This window comes from Peromyscus leucopus, chromosome 8b, assembly GCF_004664715.2.
Source record: "Peromyscus leucopus breed LL Stock chromosome 8b, UCI_PerLeu_2.1, whole genome shotgun sequence".
NCBI classification, from domain to species: Eukaryota; Metazoa; Chordata; class Mammalia; order Rodentia; family Cricetidae; genus Peromyscus; species Peromyscus leucopus.
Genome location: NC_051086.1, coordinates 54615609 through 54635524, shown reverse-complemented (window position 1 = coordinate 54635524; position 19916 = coordinate 54615609). Strand labels below are relative to the sequence as shown.

At 41.6% G+C, this 19916-nt stretch overlaps 1 protein-coding gene across 1 annotated transcript in view; it reads left to right on the top strand.

Annotated features, from left to right (window-relative positions):
* LOC114688678 (NACHT, LRR and PYD domains-containing protein 1a-like) overlaps positions 1–19260 on the top strand; it is a 118917-nt gene extending 99657 nt beyond the window's left edge. The window contains exons 8-15 of the mRNA XM_037201056.1: positions 765–856; positions 2099–2198; positions 3979–4202; positions 9312–9574; positions 9999–10124; positions 11062–11203; positions 18481–18525; positions 18953–19260. Coding sequence (XP_037056951.1) covers positions 765–856; positions 2099–2198; positions 3979–4202; positions 9312–9574; positions 9999–10124; positions 11062–11203; positions 18481–18525; positions 18953–19245 — 1285 coding nt within the window. The 3' untranslated portion in view covers positions 19246–19260. The remainder of the gene's footprint in view (positions 1–764; positions 857–2098; positions 2199–3978; positions 4203–9311; positions 9575–9998; positions 10125–11061; positions 11204–18480; positions 18526–18952) is intronic.
* The last annotated feature ends 656 nt before the right edge of the window (positions 19261–19916 follow it).

Here is a 19916-nt window from a genome sequence, read left to right as displayed (position 1 = left end):
ACTATGTAGAGAATGTGTTAAAAGGAACCAGATCAGAAACAGGGATACCTGCCTAAGGATGCTGCAGAGGTTGGACACTGCTCACTCCATCCTGAGACAGGATGGAGTCTGTGGAGGGGGAGAATAGAGAACAGAAAGGAGAGAGATTTGGGAGATACTGTCTAGGTGATTGGCATTCTGGGTGAGTGATTATCAGTTTATTTTGTGCAACTATAACACAATGTCTGACAGTGGGCATTTAACATGAAGAATTGAGATTATTTCTTGCAGTTCTGGATACAGGGAAGAGCAAGGTCATGGACCCTGCATCTAGAGAAGCCCTTCTTCCTGTTCCATCTGACTGCACAACTGGGAAATCTGAGAGTGAGAGGCCATGGTGGCTTTTGTGACAAGTCCTGTCGGGCCACAGGAATCTACTTCTGTGATGATGACATTAACCCCTTCATGAAAGCAGAGCACTCATGATCTCATTATGTCTCATCCTTCATCCTATCAGCACTGTGGTGTTGGAGATTTACTTTCTAATGAGTAAACATTGGGGAGCATATTCAAATTAAAGCAAAGTAGGGGTTGAAATGATTCCTGTTTAGGCAGCATGGATATTCAGGAGGATGGAGGCCTTCATAGAGTTCTGGCCCAGAGAAGATGCATGGGACTGAGTTCCAATTCAGATGAGTTGGATTTTATGTTGGGATATTATGTACACTGCCCTGGTATACACAGTTTCTCCTGACATCTGAGGAAATGAACATGTTTATGTGTAGGAAGCCACATGTGATGGTCCCTAATAAGAACCCAGATGGAGAAGAAATGGATGATAGCCTGACCTCATTCAAGCATCAGAGACTACAGTCAGGTATGTGATGGATTCAGACCCAGAGCATCATGAATCTATACTATAGGATAAAGGTGAATGTTCATTATCATTTCTTTCTTTTTTTAAATTAATTTATTTTTAGGGAATGTTCATCATTTCTTTCTTTTACAGTACTATATTTACATCATCTCCAGCCCTCAGCCTGCCCACTTTAACAACTCCTGTGTCCCACCAACAAACTCTCTCAAGTTCATGACCTGTTCTTAAATACTATTGTCAAATATATGTGCATTTACATATGTATATATAAATACAACCTGATGAGTCCATTTAGTATTGGTCATATATATGTTTCAGGTTGAAGACTTGGGACTGGATAACATATTAGAAAAATCTTTCTAGGGAAGACTGTTTTTATCCCTCTCCTACCAGCTGTTAATTGCCTATAGCTCTTCACTTAGGAGTGGGGCATTATCAGATTTCCCCCATCCCCATTAGCATGTAAACTAGAGCTGTTATTGTGAAGATCATTTTGAGGTAGAGATATTGCTGAGATATCATTGGTGCAACATCCCTGTCATATCTAAAAATTTTATCTGCAACAAATGTCCTGGAAGTGGTCATCATTTCTATCCCTCTGTCTCTGACATGAAGCAGTACAAGCTCTCCAATAAGTACCTCACCTTTTTCAAGACATTCCATACCTAGAACTCAGGGAATACTGCTTCCTTCTTTGCCTGCTTTGGGGGCTGCTGATGCCCTGATGCCCCTTTCTCAAGTCTGTGGCTTGCATCAGGCTCTATACCAGGGTCCCATGTCTCATTTTGAACTGCTATGGCCTGGGACTCACCTTCCTATCCCTGTTCATCTAGATTTCGAGTAACATTCTTTCCCTTTTTTCAACATACCCACTTGAGACACATTAAGAAAATCAGCACTTATAGACCAATAAGGAAGAAAAAAAACCCCAGCTGGCTTGGAAACAGGAATTTATGATGGGATGGTTGCTCAAAAGTGCATAGTAGAAAGACAATAAAACAAAATGCATATATACAAATGAAAAGCATACAGGTATCCCAAGAAACAGAGATGAAATCTGCACAGGCACACTTCCTGCTAAAACCTAGGCTGGAAAAGAGTTTGGCTATTGTCCATTACTGGGTAAACCTAGAGAGATGATCCTGAACAACACAGTGACCAGTGCCTGGCCTCTTCTAGAAGAGTGGTGCTCACAACATGCACCACTAAAGACCTTCCATCCATCTTCTCCTGCCTCACCAGGATATAAGCACATGGAATCACTGGGGACTGAAGATGACTTCTGGGGCCCTAAAGGGCCTGTGGCTACAGAGGTGGTTGACAGAGAGAAGAACCTGTACCGGTGAGTGAGCTCTGCCCAGCAACAGCTGACTTTCCCCAGCACGCTTTCCACACTTTTCACCTGGTCTCTACTATGTTTTCTCCCCTCACCAATGCAGGACTAAAGGCCAGAAAGAGAATAAAAAGTATGGGCTGTTATAAAATTAAGGGTTTTTCTCATGAAATTTTCAAGCATTTACAAAACTGGAGAGCACCAGAGCTTCCCTGTCCAATCACTCAGTTCCAGCAACCATTTTTCCAAGTTTGTTTCAACTACTCACATTCCTCCTCTGTCATCACTGTCACAGTATTGTGAGTCCAGGTGTAGCTAGAGTTTTCTCCCCGGGTCCCACCAAGCCCCAGCAGTCCGATAGTCCACTTATAAAATAAACACACAGACGCTTATATTATTTACAAACTGTATGGCTGTGGCAGGCTTCTTGCTAGCTGTTCTAATAGCTTAAATTAATCCATTTTTATAAATCTATGCCTTGCCACGTGGCTCGTGGCTTACCAGCATCTTCACATGCTGCTTGTCATGGCAGCGGCTGGCAGTGTCTCTCTCCTCCTTCCTGTTCTCTCAATTCTCCTCTCTATTAGTCCTGCCTATACTTCCTGCCTGGCCACTGGCCAATCAGTGTTTTATTTATTGACCAATCAGAGCACATACAGACCATCCCACAGTATCCAGGACATCAAGTGACTTCATACACAAACATTTCACTATGCCTCCCCTGTAGTTAAGACAGGACCTTGTCTTCCATAACAAGCACACCATTACCACATCAACAGAGCTGATGGGAGTTCTTCATTCCATCTAAACAGTCTGTGCTCAGCTTAAATCATTATTGGAATTGTGGCCTTTCTGCTGGTTATTTTATTCATGGTGTAAACAGCATCCCTTCCCTCATTATACTTATTTTTTCTCCTGTCTCTTAGATTTCCCTCAAATCCCTATAGTTTCTACACTCCTGCTTTACTCACAAACACTGTGTGCCAAGAACCCAGTAGGAGCTGAGAACATGAGGATGCATACAGCAGCCCTGTCCTCCAAGGGCTATTGTCCTATGAGTTATGAGTGACTATATACACAGTCATGGTGTCTTTCATAACCTGTTACCCTCCTCCAATACTGTCACAGTCACTGTCTCAGCTGGAGAAACTGTCACTTTAACTTCTTCCCACAGAAACTGACAATTGTCCACACACCTGTCACCAAACAGAAAGCCTTGAGAAAATCATTGAAGATCTTGGTAAACCAATGTTTCAAGGCCACAGATTTATCACTAATATTTGTGGATGGAGTCTTATTTTGGGAAATATAATCTTTAAGAATGTAAACACTAAAAACTGAAGATGTACCTCAGTGGTAGAGCCCTTGCCTAGTGTAAACAAGTTCCTAGTTTGATCCCCAGAACTTCACACACACACACACACACACACATACACACACACACACACACACACACACACACACACACACACACACCTATTTCATTACCCTCATCATCATCACAGAAATATCTAACTGCTCTATGTGTGTGTTACTTGTAGGTTTGCTCTAGATCACTCAGTACTCACAGGTCCATAAGATGGTGTTGTCCTTGTTACCCCTGTGTACAGATGAGGAAACAGATTTGAGGGTTAAATGACTTAGTCAGGGATCCACAGACAGACAGCAGAGGAAGCAGAACTCAGAGTCATCTGGCTGAAGTCTGCTGTGTCCTCAGCCCTGCACTGGGTCTGCACCCAGCAGAGGAGCAGAGCTGGTGCTCACTGGTGTCTGCCTCTCCCTGTTCTAGAGTTCAGTTCCCTGTGCCTGGTTCCTACCACTGTCCCAACTCAGGACTCCGCTTTGTGGTGACAAGGGCCGTGACCATCGAGATTGGATTCTGTGCCTGGAGCCAACACCTGGACAAGACTCCCTTGCAGCACAGTCACATGGTGGCTGGGCCTCTGTTTGACATCAAGGCTGAGCAGGGAGCTGTGGCTGCTGTGCACCTCCCTCATTTTGTGGATCTCCAAGGTAACCAAGGGAAGCATAAGGAGGAGGGTGGTGGTAATGAGTGCAATTGACAGGTCATATAGGACAGTGTAGGATGGTGGGTGATGAGGAAAGTCTATGACTTCCTTAGTGAGGCAGAGCAGATTATGAAGGTGGGCACTGAGATGCTTTGTCATCCCTTCTTGTCTGATGTATCGTCTGTGAAGCACATGTCCCTCAGCCTTATGACTTTATTTCTGCTTTACCTAATGTGGTTCCCTAAGTGGAAAGTGATATCCTCAGAAGCAATATTAACAGGCATTTCTAAAGTGCTCTTTATATACCATCTCTCTCAATGACTCAGCAGAAAATGAAGAATAAATAAACAATTTGAAGAAATTGTTGCAAAGTAAGACTAAGAAAATTAACAAGGAACATTTAGTGCCCATGGTCTATCAACACTGTGACCCATTAAACTATTACAGGCAGGAAGAAAATGATGTTACCAGATTCCACCAGAGAATGGAGCCAAAGAAGAGATGTGACCTAAGAAAAGGGGGGTGCTCATAAAGTGTCCCAACCTCAGTCATCTCCAAATATTCCTTCAGAAGATATTTTAATAAATACAAGATTCCCAGTGAAAGATCTTTTAAAACAAACAAAAAAGGCTACTACAGCTCTTGAGAGGCTGAGAATTTAGAATTTAGAATTCAAGAGCAGCCTAGACTGCACAGCCAGACTCTGCATATGAAAAGAAAAGAAACAACAACTAGAAGGAATCAGGTGTTGTATGAGTGGCTACTGAGACCAACTTCCTCTCCTGCTTCAAGGAGCACAGCAATAGGCCCACCATAGAGACCAGGAGATTCCAGCTCATAGCAGATGAAGTTGGTATTTGTTCATGGTCTGAAGGTGATGAGCAGCCACAACAGGGGAGATCTGACACTGAAGAAGTCGTGAGAAGTAACACAAAGAAACACTGGCTGCTCCAGCCAACAGAAGAGCAACAAGCAGAAAACAAGTTAAGTGTGCCCTAGGTTAAAGACATTCATAATTAATGGCAATCCCACAAGATGAAAAAAAAAATGAAGATAAAGAAACCAAGCAGGACTAAGTTAGAAAAACTCACAAAACAAATATAAACAATAGTGACATCTACAAACAGATGAGACCCTGAGCGCCAGACCCCAGTGTGTCTAATGAGACCCATCCAGCAGGTCCACATAGAACTCCTGGTCCCCCCAACAACACTTGCCCAGTCACCACTGAAGCTTCTTCTCTGCAGGCCACCTCCTTTCCTGTTTCTTACTCCCACTCTCAGATCAGACAACTACAACAATAGAATATTGAAAGAAAGCGATTCTGTTACAGTGTAGCAAGGACAGTCACAGGGCCAGGTGGTGGCATATACCTGCAATTCCAGAGGTCGGATGCTAAGGCAGGAGAATTATGACTTTGTAGGTCCCTGTAACAAAAACCCTAAATGGGAAAAGCAATTAAAGAACTTGGTAAGTCATCTGAAATGCCTTGGTAAACTTCTGTCATTAACAATGAAAATCCAGCACCACATGGTCCCCTTAAGTTCTGAAAGGGTCATGACCAGCGTTTACCCTAGCAAAAAGGAAAATTGGAAAGGTACAGCATCTCCCCAAATTATGTCAAAATTGGCATAGCACAAAGCATAGGTAAATGCCAGGATATGGTGCTGGGACTAAAGCTGACTTAGAGAAAGCCATGGATGGATTCAGGGCCCAAATAGGTACACAAGGGACATTTTTAATGCTGTAGAGCTCCATCTGAAACTATTACCTAGCATCACTGATTGTAATTCCAAGTTGTACCACTTCCTGGAGTAGCAAGTTCATTGTCTCATTCTTTGTTACTTATTGATTCCAAAGCATCACCAAGAGGAGAAGAAATGCTCTCTGCTAAACAACACACACTGCAACATTCTGGTGGACTGCAGAATGGTGCCTCCATTAGCAAGAGTTACAACAAGCTGACAAATTACATTCATAACCATAATTCTACACAGTGTCAACTTGACACCCAGGCACATAACTTAAATCCTAACATCCCACCTCATGCCTGAAAAGTTTCAGTTTTGTCTCATAGGAAACAGTCAATTTCAGGTCCCAAAGTCTTAAAATTCCAACAGTTTAAAAGTCATAAAGAGACTCTCATCGAGATCAAGCATGTTTTAATATGAGCTCTATAAAAAAGAAAACAAGTTACATACTCTCAAATACATGGCACAGAATAAGCATTGCATTCAAAATGGAAAATCAGGGCATTCCAAGGATGCTCGACACAGAAGACAAAACTCCATCACATAACAATTTGCAGCTTCATGTCCTATGGAGCTCATGATGCATTCACTGGACTCCCAAGGTAGTTTCACTTCCTGTTCTATCACATGAAGCACAAAAACCTCTCTTAGGCATCTCTCTACTCCTTGCTTAAACTTTATTTTAGCAGAAAAACAATGCGGTCTAGCTTCTCCAACATCCAGGATGTCCTTCCAACTAGGCTTACTTTCAATGTTGCATAGAATGACCTACATACATCCTAGTAGGATCTTTGATACACAGGAAGCATATTAGCCTGACCATCAGACTGCCTATATAAACTGTAGCATACAAGTGATCATCAGTGAAGTAACATAAACATCTAGAAAAATCATGTTTGCTAAAGTAAGATTTAGCAGATGTAAAAGATTAGTCATAGGACTTCCATTCTGGACAACAGCTTGTTTTAATATGATGTCTTAAATAGCAAGTTAGATTTACTCTAAATCCATCAAATGCACAGATGAGATTATCCTAGCAAAATGTAAAATGTGGCTAACCTCAAGGTATCTCAGATACTATCACTTAGAAAAATTCCTTATAATACATTCCATAACTTGGAACAGACAAGCTTACATCGCACTTCAATTTATGGATTAATAGGAACTAAATTTCTGCATTGAAGCAACAAAAAGGATAAACTTTTCATTTTGCTTACTTTAAGCAGAATAGTTATCCATGGACTTCATTGGCAAGATTTATCCTATTAGCAGGCAAAAGCAATGTGAGATTAGTTTCTCAATGTCATTACAGGTCTTTCATTTTCAATGTTTGCAAAAATAACTCAAGAATACCATTTCCTAGTAATCTATTGACTCAGCACATGTGCCAGTGCAACCTTTCAGCTTGCTATTCTGAAACTGTGCAGCATGATCTGTGACCTCTCAATCTGTATCTTTCATCATTCTGAAAAACATTACTAAATGACATTTCATTTCTGCTTGAGAGCTTGATAATTAAATGGCCCTGATCTTTTTGACCATTATGTCTTAATTTTGTAACATAGATATTACTTTGGGTATTTGCATTAGTGGAAACAAGAAAACAAATTAGCTTTCTCTGTCTTGAAGACATTTTTCATGGCAATAATACTAGGTTCTATTATTTTAATCTCAGAGGATTCTTTCACTAATTACTTTCATTTTCACAATAAGAGACATTCTATCATGCATGGTTCTTAAAAATACAAGATCTTAGAGCTAATTGATTGTTTAAAGCAAGGATCCTTAACTGAAAACTATTTCACCAATAGTACATTACTGTAGCATTCTGTGGCCACAGTGGATTGTCTACACAGATGCAAACTCTAGATTCTTGGCCAAATTGTTGAATGAAGGGATCCATTTACACTTCCTAGCAGAAACCTTGCTACTCTCCAAAAGTGTCATGAACTGGACCTTCCACTTTAGCTGACTCACTCAGCATTCTTGTCTTCCTGCTTCTACCAGAATGTTCCAGTAAGCTCTCCTCTCAACATGGTAGGGCTTTTCTAGTCCTAAATATCAAACTCTTCAACATTCCAGCCACAAAACAGTTCCAAAGGCCTAAGAACCACATGATCAGGTTTATTATAACAATGACCCAACTCCCGGTATCAATTTTCTGTCCAAGTTACATGTCTTATAGCTCAAACAAAATACTTGACCAAAGACAATTAAGAGAAGAAGGATTTATTTTGCCTCACTGTTCAAAGGAACAGTTCATCATAACATGGGAGTCTGAGAACATGGAGCTTGTGATGCCTGGTAACCTTGTGTCAAAAGAGGGAACATAAAGCATCAAGTGCTTGTGCTCATGTGGCCTTCTCCATTTTACACAGCCCTGAATCTTAGTCCATTGATCCCACGGGTGGGCAGGTCCTCCCAAACCATTAACTCAATCAGAATAATTTCCTTCTATCATGTCCTGAGGCCTGTGCCAAGGTGAGTCTAGATTTCATCAAGTTCACATTTGACATGAACAATTCCATAGGTTCATCCAGCTTGTCTTCAGTGGACAAAGGTATCCCTGGATCTCTTTCATAATAGCAAACTCCATCCTCCAACAAACACATTAGTGGACACTGTCAATACCAAAACACTGAGGCACCTGAGAGAACTTTCTGGGCGTCCAGTATTTGACAATGGCCTCTGAGGCTATATTCTTTATAGCTCCCATGGATGAGACCATGAAGAACTTCAACTCCACTGTGAATGCTCCCCAGCAGCTAGACAGGGCCAAAGCCAAGACTGCTCCAATGAGGAGCAGTCTACATGATTCACCACTGACAGGAGGTCACACTCACCTAAGTGGTATGGTGAATCAATAGTATATAAATGTTTTATTGATCTGTTATTTTCTCATTGGGGATTAATTAATAAAAGTTAAAATTTTCATTTTCACAAAAAATAAGTAAAAGGTAAAAAGACATCATGACAAAGGCAACTTATAGAAGAAAGATTTGGGAAGGATTAGTTTCAGAGGGTTAGAGTCCATGACCACCATAGCAGGGAGCATGGTATCAGGCAGGCAGGCATGGTGCTGAGGTAGTAGCTGAGAGCTCACATCCTTATTGTAAAGGAGGAGAGAGAGAGAAATGAAACTGGAAACTCAGTGAGCTTTTAAAACTTCAAAGCCCACCTGAGTGATACACTGCAACCAAAAATCCACACATACTAATCCTTCCAAAAGAGTTCCACCAGCTATGGTGGCCATTCTCATTCAAACCACCACAGTCATTCTAAATCCTCTGGTGCTATTTTTCCAGCCAAGCACGGCTCAATGGAAACACTAAATCTACATCTTTGGATCTGTTCTTTCACAGACAGACAGGTGGACATCTCCTGGTTCAGTGTGGCCCATTTTCAAGAACATGGAATGGTCCTAGAAACGCCAGCCAGAGTGGAGCAGTGCTACACAATCTTGGAAAACCCAAGTTTCTCCCCAATGGGAGTTCTACTGAGAATGATTCCTGCTGTCGGGCTCTTCATCCCCATCACTTCCATCACATTGATCTACTATCGACTCAATCTTGAGGAAGTCACCCTTCATCTCTACCTGGTCCCCAATGACTGCACCATTCGGAAGGTGACACTAAGGACCACAAAAGTGGGGCCAGGGTGGGCTGACAGAAAACTTGAGATGCAGTTAGTGAGCCCTTGGAGAGATTCTCAACATGGAGTAGATATGTGGTTTTATGCGGTCTTCTTGGCACCCTCACACCAGAGTCTCCACCAACTGCCTTTAATACCCCTTTATCTTTGCACAGCCTTCTATGGCCAGTTTCTACTCATCAGAGGGATGGGAATGTTCCATACTCCACATGTAGCCAACTCCCTTCTTCTATGGCAAGGACTCTGTTCCCAAAATGAACATAACAGGAGCCAATAATTCAACAGTCTGTGTGGCAGAATACAAGGTAGAAGTGTTACAGGAGGTGTCATCACACAAATGTACTGATCAACCACCTCACCAGAAATCTAGCTAAATTGCTGTCTGCAATGTTCCCTAGGCCATTGATGATGAAGAAATAAAGTGTCAGTTTGTTCGAATAAACAAGCCACCACCACTAGACTCTCTTTATATTGGATCCCGCTACACGGTGTCTGCTTCCAAGAAGCTGGAAATCATCCCAAAGGTGAGATTCCATGTGTTTGCTACTCTTCAGGGCCAGATGTCAGACTTGGGAAATATGTGGGGCAGGTTACAAGGCTTTGCAGCAAACTGACATTGGGGAGAAATCAGTTGGGATTTGGGATGAGCAAGAATACATCCAAGTTAGGTAGAAAGCAATTTAAGGGACCACACAGGAATACAGAAGGCCCAGAGAAGTGAGGAATTAGATTCAATATGGCACAGAGGAGGGGAAGCCTAACATGGACATCAAGCCCTGATGTAAGATGTGTGAGCAGGACTTTCAGAATGAGCTCTCACTCATCATGGTTTGAATCTGAAATGTCTCCTACAGGTGTAAATGTCTAAATACTTGATCCCCAGTTTATGTTAGCATTTGGAGGAGTTATGGAAAGAATTATGTGAGGCCTGGCCATCCGAAGTAGGCCACTAGTGGCAGGCCATGAGGGCTATAGCCATGCCCTGATCCCCACCTCAGTCTTGGATTCCTGATCATCTGAAAGATAACAAGCTGTGTCACAATCTCCTGCACCAAGAATGGAGCCCCAGCTTCTATGTGTTCCCTACCATGAAACTAAACATAAACCCTGCCTCAAGTTGCTTCCTGTCATGTTTTTCCAGAGTGATGAGAAAAGAAACAGCATGATGGGGTCCCAGCTGGGTCCATAAACATTCTTCATATCTTTTGTTGCTATTTTATTTCTATGTCCTCTTTCACAATGTTCCAACCTTCTGATTAAAGATATACATTCAAAGGCTGTGGGTTACCTCAAGGCAAAAGATAGCCAGTGTCTAAAGTGGCATGCAAGATCAAGAAAGTATGGGGGGGGGTGTAAAGCCCTCGTTCACATGAGTAGAAGCTTCTCACATAGGCTCACTCTTTCTCTCTCCTCCTCCTCCTCCTCCTCCTCCTCCTCCTCCTCCTCTCCTTCTCTCTCCAGGAATTAGAGCTGTGCTACAGGAGTCCTGGGGAATCCCAGCTCTTCTCTGAAATCTATGTTGGCCATATGGGTTCAGGGATTAAGCTGCAAATCAGAGACAAGAAGCATAGGAATCTCATATGGGAAGCCTTGCTGAAACCAGGTAAAGTTTGTTTAGTACATATAACCCAAAGTTTGTAGAAAGACAATAAATGGGGAAAGGTATATTGTCATTAATTCTTGGTGTCATGAAATAGCCTGATTACTTATGTAGCTTTGCTAAATCCAAAACAGGTGTGAGCAAGGGGGCAGAAAAGGAGCAAGAAAAGGTGAAAAGGAGAACAGGAGGAGAAGGAGAGGAGAGGGAAGAGGAGAAGATGGGGGAGAGGAGAAAAGGAGTAGAATGAAGAGGCAAGACACTCATGCAAGATATTCTATTCCAGGACATACCTCCAGGGACCCAATTCCTCCAACTGTGCATGCTTATAGTTTCCAGTACCTTTCTCAGTATTCATGCAATTATGAGTGCACTAGCATATGAGTTCATTCATAAAACCACAGTCCTCAGGACCAGTCACCCCTGATCACTGCTGCAGAATTAATCCTTCAACACATGATCATTTATCAGTGACCACATCACATCCAAACCACGGCATATCTTAAGCCCCATTTTCTCAGTCCTGTATTATGATTTCTGCCCCTCCCAATGCCATAAAATGACAGATTTTGAGACATACAAACCATCAGGCATCAGTTCACATTTAAATGTGAATAGTTAAAATGAAGGGATTTTTGCTATCATGAGATTCTCAATATTAAATCCATACATAATTTTTTTTTTTTTTGGTTTTTTGAGACAGGGTTTCTCTGTGTAGCTTTGCGCCTTTCCTGGAGCTCACTTGGTAGCCCAGGCTGGCCTCGAACTCACAGCAATCCACCTGGCTCCGCCTCCCAAGTGCTGGGATTAAAGGCATGTGTCACCACCGCCTGGCTCCATACATAATTTTTAAATACATTTCAATTTAACAATTTTATACATGTGTACAATGCATTCTAGTAACTCCATCCTGAACACAAATTCTTATCTCCCTCCTACTCCTACAAGCCTCTTTTTTAAATTTTTAAATACAGATACCTTTCCCACATTGGTGAAGTTTTGCTGGGACCATCTTTGTACCTGTGCATTTTGAACTACCCAGTAGAACCAAGTGAATTCACCAGTGGGTACACATGGATTGTGTACATCCCTTCTTCCATAATCTATTATTTGTCAGTAGTTCAGCAGTAAGTGGTACTGTCCCTGTGAGCTGCTTCCCCATGTCTAGCTGACTGATGGGCAGACCCTACTTGTGTGGGTCCAGAGACAGTAGGTGCAGGTGCTAGGAGTTCATGATTTCCATGGTCATGTCATGCTTAGAAGACAGCACAACCTCTTCTCCATATCTTCACAATCCTTCTCCATATCTTCTGTCCCTGCCTTCTTTCCAATTTCTGTTTCACAATGTTTGTAGAATCTCAAAGGGGTGATATAGATATCTACTTATAGGGACATGTACTCAAACATCCCTTATTCTCATATCCTGTACAGACATAGGTATCTGCATTCACGTTCATTCACATCAGTGAGACACTTTTCTGATGAAGGCTAAAAGTAGTCTTGTCTGTAGTATAAACATAGATAATTAGAAGGGCACTGTCCATTTAGCTATTCAACAATAATAGCTTCTCTCAGTGCCCTAAGACATCCAAAGATCTAGGTTTCTTTGTTTTATCAGTTTAAAATGCTAGGATTGGATTCTATTTTGTGGATGGGCCTGAGGTGTAATCAGAGAGCTACTGGGTGCTCCCATCACAGTTGTGCCACTATTTCAGCAATGGAACCATCTGGCCTGGCAGGATGGTTGTTGATGCCTTTTCTTCCTCTAACCTGCATAACACCATCTGACTCTATAAAAGCTTAGCATCAAAAGGAAGCTTCCTTGGGGGAGGCTTTGCCCTGGAGTAGGTGGGAATAGGGGGTGTGCTAGGGGGAAGGGGAGGAGGTCAGGAGGGGGGAGAACAAGGGAATCTGTGGCTGTTATGTAGAACTGAATGGTATTGTAAAATAAAATAAAAGGAACAAAATAAAAATAAAAAAAGAAATAATAAACATAAACAATTTTGGTAATGTGAAGGTTAAAAAAAAGGAAGCTTCCAACTCAGTTCCAGCTTGAATTCTCTATACCACATATCCAAGATGTATGGTGTCTTAAGCAATGAGGTCTTATTCACTAGTTCTGATGGGGAGCCAAGAAAAATGAATGTACCTGTATTGTTTAGTGTGGCAGGAATCTTAAAAGTTTTTATTAATCTTATTAAATCAAACCCGAAGCCAGTTATTGGGGTGAAATGCTGGATGGTCAGAGAGACAGAATAAGCCACAGTTACCTCACCTCGCCGGATCCTCAGCTGGTCCTGTTTCCTCAGACTGGAGGCCTCTGAGTCCTCATCCGGAATGGGTCTCAGCTGAATTACTGCTCAAAAGCCTGAATGCTTAACTAGCCGAATGCTTAACCAGCCACATGCCTAACCAGCCAAATGCTTCTAGTTTCTGGTCCTCACGCCTTATATACCTTTCTGCTTTCTACCATCACTCCCTAGGATTAAAGGCATGAGTCACCATGCCTGGCTGTTTCCAATGTGGCCTTGGACTCACAGAGATCCCAGATGGATTTCTGCCTCTGGAATGCTAGGATTAAAGGCTTGTGCTATCACTGCCTAACTGGTGACTTTTCTGTTCTCTGACCCCAGATAAGTTTATTAAGGTACACAATATTTTGGGGAACACAATACCACCACAGTTTAGGGAACCTCAAGGGATTCCCTGACCAACAGCTCTTAGGGAGGTATCCCACACCTGAAACTGAGTTTTGTTTTTGCAACTCATTACTTCTCCAGTTTCAATCCTCATAGGGTGTCTTGTATTGGAACTCTTGTGATTTTTATATTGGGTTAACAAATAATAGGTTTCATTATGACTTTTAAATATTGTCTTCATTTTCAGTAACCCATCCCACCCACCCCCTTGTCTCCTCCATCCCCCACCCCTCTTGACGTTTGAACATTTCTGGCCCCAGTATTCCCTCTCTACCCTCATTTTACCAATACACTACTGTCCTCCTTTCCTCCCTAAGGCCCCACCCATTTCAAGCCTTCTAATTTCCAGGGGTACACCAAGTGAAACCCACAGAACTAAAGACTCCAGTATAGAAACTGCATGTGAGAGATTTGGTGGTTTTCTTTCTGGGCCTGGCTTATATTCCTCATTATTTTTCCTATTGTATACACTTACCTTTCATAATGCCATTTTCTCCACACCTGAAAAAACTTCATGGTACATATGTGCCACACTTTCATTACCAAATTAACTGTTGATGGACATCTAGGATGATTGCATTTCCTATCTACTGTGGACAGAATTTCACTGAGCATGGTTGTCCAATTGTCTCCATAGTAGAATATATATTCCTTTGAATATATTACCAAGGGTGGTAAGGTTGGTTTATATGGTAGTTCTGTACTAGTTCTTATGAAGCCTCCAGGTTGATTTTCATAGTGGCTGCACTAGTTTGCACTCCCACAGACAGTGCATAAGTGTTCCTCTGCTCACACATCCACTCCAGCATTTGTTATCATTTGTATCCTTGATATTGGACATTCTCAAGGGATAAGATGGGAATCATAAGTAATTTTAACCTTATTTCCCTAATAGCTAAGTGTTTCCTAGCCATGTGTATTTCCTCCTTTGAGAATTCTGTTGTTACTCCTATGGCAAAGCTCAGAATTGTGCTATTTTTCTTGTTGTTTAGGTTTTCAGCTCCATGTATATTCCTATTACTAATCTGTCAGATGTTAGCTGGGAAATCATTTCTCCCATTCTTGGCTGAACGTTTAATCAATTAAGTTTCCTTATCTGTATAGAACTTCCTGAGTGTACTGAGATCATATTTATTGGATTTACTTCCTGTGCTACTGGAATCTTATTCACACAATACTGGCTTATGCTGCTATGTTCACATGGTCTCCCTGCTTTTGCTCTACAAGTTCCAGGATATTGGGTCCCACATTAATGTCTTTGATCATTTAGAGTTGATTTTTTAGATAAGATATAGACATCTAGTTAAATTCTTCCATGTAGTGCTATTTATGTTTTCCAGACCATTTGTTCAACTGGCTGTCTTTTCCCCAAAGTATATTTTGGGTTCTTTGTCAAAGGCCAAGTAGCTGTGGTTGTGTGGACCTTTATCTATGTTTCTATTATATTTTATTGACCTGCACATCTTTTTGGGCCAATACCATGTTGCTGGCTATAGTATTGGTTTGAAATCATGTGTGATGAAGTTTTCCACAAAATTGTTTTTATTCAGAATTACCTTGGCTATCCTGTGTCTCTAGTGGTTCTACCTGTATTTCATCATTTTTTCCACACTATTTATGAAGAATATCTCTGGCATCTTCACTGGGACTGTATTGAGTAGGTAGTGTGCTTTTAATAGAGTGGCTATTTTCACAATATTGATTCTTCCAAACAATGAGTATGGGAGGAGGAATATGTTTTCATCTTCCAAGGCCTCCCTCAATTTCTTCCTTTTATATATACCTTAAAGTTTTTCTTATAGAGTACTTTCATTTCAGTGATTAGGTTTTCTGTTGCAAAAGTTTAGATTTTTATTTATGTATTTGTTGGCTATTGTAATTTATCCATATTTTCAAGCTTACATGGATAAGAGAAAACCAAACAGTGAAATTTCCTTGAGTGAAGTAACAGTTTTAGTCCAGCGCCCACAATGCCAAAACCGAATTCCCCTTATCAGTACTTCTGGGGATGTCCATCCCTTGTCAGTTATCATACAGTGGTGATTCCTACTCCTGAGCTACTACAAACAGGCTTCACATGTGGTCCAAGAATAGACTTTGCTCAGCCTCGGCTTGAGAGAGCCAGAGGTGGAGAATTGACCTTCCTGACTTGCCCCAGCAACAGGCCAGGGTTTGAACCTCACTCCAGCACTGACTCTGCAGGTGATCTTGGAAAATGACTTAACTCATTTGAGTCTGACCTTCTTCACATATAAACTGAAGATCAGAATGAATAACTGATAGGATGATTAGAAAAGTTAAGTAGTGTTCATACTTATCTCATAGTTGATTCTGAGCTGATGGGAGCAATGTTACTATGTTTCTTTACTAAGCCATCTTCCTCATGATTTTGTAAATTCTGTTCTTTGGGATTCAAGATCTATTCCCTTCATTGTGGGAGAGTATTCAAATACTAGATGATTATGTATTGCAGCCCAGGAGACCAGCTTTTAGGCTGTAGGCAGGGCTCAAAGGAAAAGCCACAGCACCGTGAAGCTAAGACTTGTTTTTTTAATCTGAGGGTTTGCGGGGAAGGAATCACACTCATACTTATTCTGATGGTTACTTTTCTTTATTCTCTCATGTTTGCTCCCATTGTGTTGTTACACTAATATTATTCTTTCTCATTGTTCCATCCTCATGTCTTTTTCCAGTTTATATATTCCAATCAATTATTTGAGGCAATATAAGAGTTCTAATTATCCAAGAACACCTGCAGCCCTCATTTGGGGCTACAGTGTGGTGATATTTTAGTTTTGCTCTGGCAAATAAAATTTGCCTGGATATCAGAGTGTGGAGCTAGCCACTAGAGGCCAGGCAGTGGTTGCAGTCACCTTCAATTCCAGCACTTGGGATCTCATGCCTTTGATCTCAGTACTTGGGAGGCACACACTTTAATCCTAGCACTTGGGAGGAAGAAACAGGAAGTAATATGGCTGGGTGGATAGAGGAAGTGATAAGGCTGGGAGGAGACAGGAGCTCAGCCATTTCTGTCTGAGGATTCCTAGAGGTAAGAAGTCTTTCTAGTGGCTGGCTGCTCTGATCTTTCAGCTTTCACCCTGATATCTACTCTGGGTTTTTATTATTAAGAGCAATTAGAATTCACACTACACTACAGAGTCAAATTATCTTCTATAGCCTTCAATAGTCAGAATCTATTCTCACAATTTGAGGTCAGGAATGGGTGGAAGGAATTAATCACTTACCAGCTAGCAATAATTGGCCTGCCTTTGTATTTACAACCTAGCCAGATAGTACACCTGTGTATCCTAGCTTGAAAAAAAATTGGGAATGTTTATTTTAAAAACCATTATCAAGGCACCTGGTCTATCTTAAGTTCTTTTGAAGGTAATACTACCTAATGGTGCAAAAGAAACCTGTAACTGTAGTTCTCAGCATAAAGATTAAAGGAATTTAAGCCAGTTTGGCTCCTAGACTCAAATGTTTCCTAAGTCATAAATCTGAGCTGTGATTTAAATCTGTTTCTTAGTGGAACTCAATAGGCCCTGACTGTGTCAAAATTATACAGCATATTCCTAATAATCCACAGATAAATGCCCATTAGATTGAGATGTAATCATAAGATAAACAATATAATACAGGTAGTGGGGGACTTCTCACACCAAAAACATTGTAGCAGAAAGCATGCAGAGACAAAAACAGAAGCAAAATGCATTCTGGAGTCAGGGGTCTCATGGCCTTGCCTTAAAATGAGATTGATCCATCAGAGCTTTTCCTCATGGTAGACTGACACCTTGAGTACTAATTGCCATCTGCTATACCTCTGACATGGCCACCAGCAATTATAATCATGCCTCTCATGTTTCCCCATTCTTACATTTTGGTTTTTAAATGCATTGTCACTCAATTACTTTCTTCATTATATATTCCAGTTTATCTACAAGTCAGGATGCACCAAGATGGTCATGGAGTGTAAGAAATATCATCCTTCCTTCACACAAATGGAACCAGGGCTTCCAATACTACAAACTTGATCTTGGGCTGACTTTCCTAACTTATTAGAGCACAATGAATTTAGGGTCTTCTCAAACTCTTGGGGCTTATACAGGAGCTGAAATTTATTAACCTCCTTCACTTAATGCTAAAATTCACTCACTATTCCTATGTCCTCAGTCTTACTTCACCTTGATTTTTTCCATCAAATCAAGAACACACATTTGTGGCATGTGAGTGTACAAGGTTAAAAAATGACAAGAAAATAGTTTTCTACCCAGGATCGAATGTCAAATGATTTAAGGCAGCAAGGGTCTTGATTAATTCTTCACAGATAATTAGGTATAGGGTAAAATTGAGGCTGTGATCATGTGGGGAAAATTTCCATTGCCTATTTACATGTCTTCTCTCTGTGATAATAGGATTGGTGCCTAGATTCCCTGTGTGAGTAAGGAAATGTTTACCTTACAGAATATATCAGAATTTCTGTAGTTCATTTTTAAAATCTCAGGCATGGTTGGGAGTTTCAAGAGTGTACTGAGTGTTGGTGATGGGCATCATTACAGATGCATCATCTCTCCTTTCTTCCAGGGGACCTCAGACCTGCACCACCCATGATCCCTGCAGCCCACAAAGGTAACTAACAACTACATGAGGCCAGAGAAACCAATAGTATTCTGCTGGTAGATAATCTAATCCTTGAGAGAAGGGCAGTGAGAAGAAGGAAGCCTCGATTTCCAAACCTTACTAGGATAGGTAGGAGAGGTGCATGCCCTGGGCAGAGTTCCTCTCATGCCCCTTGCTGTTTCCCATGTTGACAATAACTCCACCACTCCCAACCTGAACACCCCACCATGAACCCCTGCCCCTGGTCAGGTAGAGTGTCAGGCTAATAACTGGCCTCAGGATGCAAACAGATATATGTTCAAATGACTTCCCAGAGGAAGAAGAAAGTCAGGGGTGCAGATGAGGTAAGTGAAATAAAACAAGAAGTGGGCAGCAAGTGGGAGAGCCCATGGAGGAGCCTTTCTTCTCTCAGTACCAGTCTCATCTTCACCCCTAGATGCCCCTGCCTTGCCACACTTCCTGGACCAGCATCGGGAGCAGCTGGTGGCCAGAGTGACATTAGTAGACCCTGTCTTGGACAAGCTACATGGTCTGGTGCTGAATGAAGAAGAGTATGAATTGGTGCGGGCTGAAGCCACCAACCAAGACAAGATGAGGAAGCTCTTCAGCCTCAGCAGGTCCTGGAGCTGGGCCAGCAAAGACCAAGTCTACCAAGCTCTGAAGAAGACCCATCCTCACCTGATCATGGACCTCCTTGAGAAGTCAGGAGGTGTCTCTGTAAGATCTTGACATCTTAGTGGATGAGGGGTGAGCACTCATTTGATTCCTGGCTCTACCTGACTTTCCATTGGCCCCAAGTTTCTAAATCTATAGCCCAGTTGCCATCTGAGCTGCTTTTCTAATGGCACTGTTCCAAGGACACCTCTTGGGGACCCAGATGCTCCCTCTTGACCTTCGCCAGTCAGATGTTCATGTGGGATGAGCATCTCAGGAAACTTCCAGTGGAGCCAGCAATCTATTCACATATTGTCCAGCCTGCTCTTATGGCCTGAGTGGCCAGTCTTACAACAACCTGACCCACCATGATTCAAGCAAGACTACAACACATGGAAATGGAGACAGTGAGATGGTACTTTCCCTGGAAAGTGAATGTCTTATGAATAGGAAAGGAGAGGGGCTTCTCAAACATTTCCTACCCTCAGTTTAGGTTGTCTTTATTGGTTCTTTTTCCATTTTCACAGGTCTTGAGCAGTTTTATTCATTTTCTTCCACCTTTTGTTTTTGTTTGTTTGTTTGTTTGGGTTTTTTTTATTTTAAAGGATTTGTTCATTTCCTAGCACTGTTTGTGTTTTCCTGGATTTCTTAATTTCCTCTTTGAGGAACTCTGTCATAATCACACAGGCTTTTAAGTTCTTTTTCTTGTTCTTTAGCTATGTTGGAATATTTGAGGCCTGCTGTGG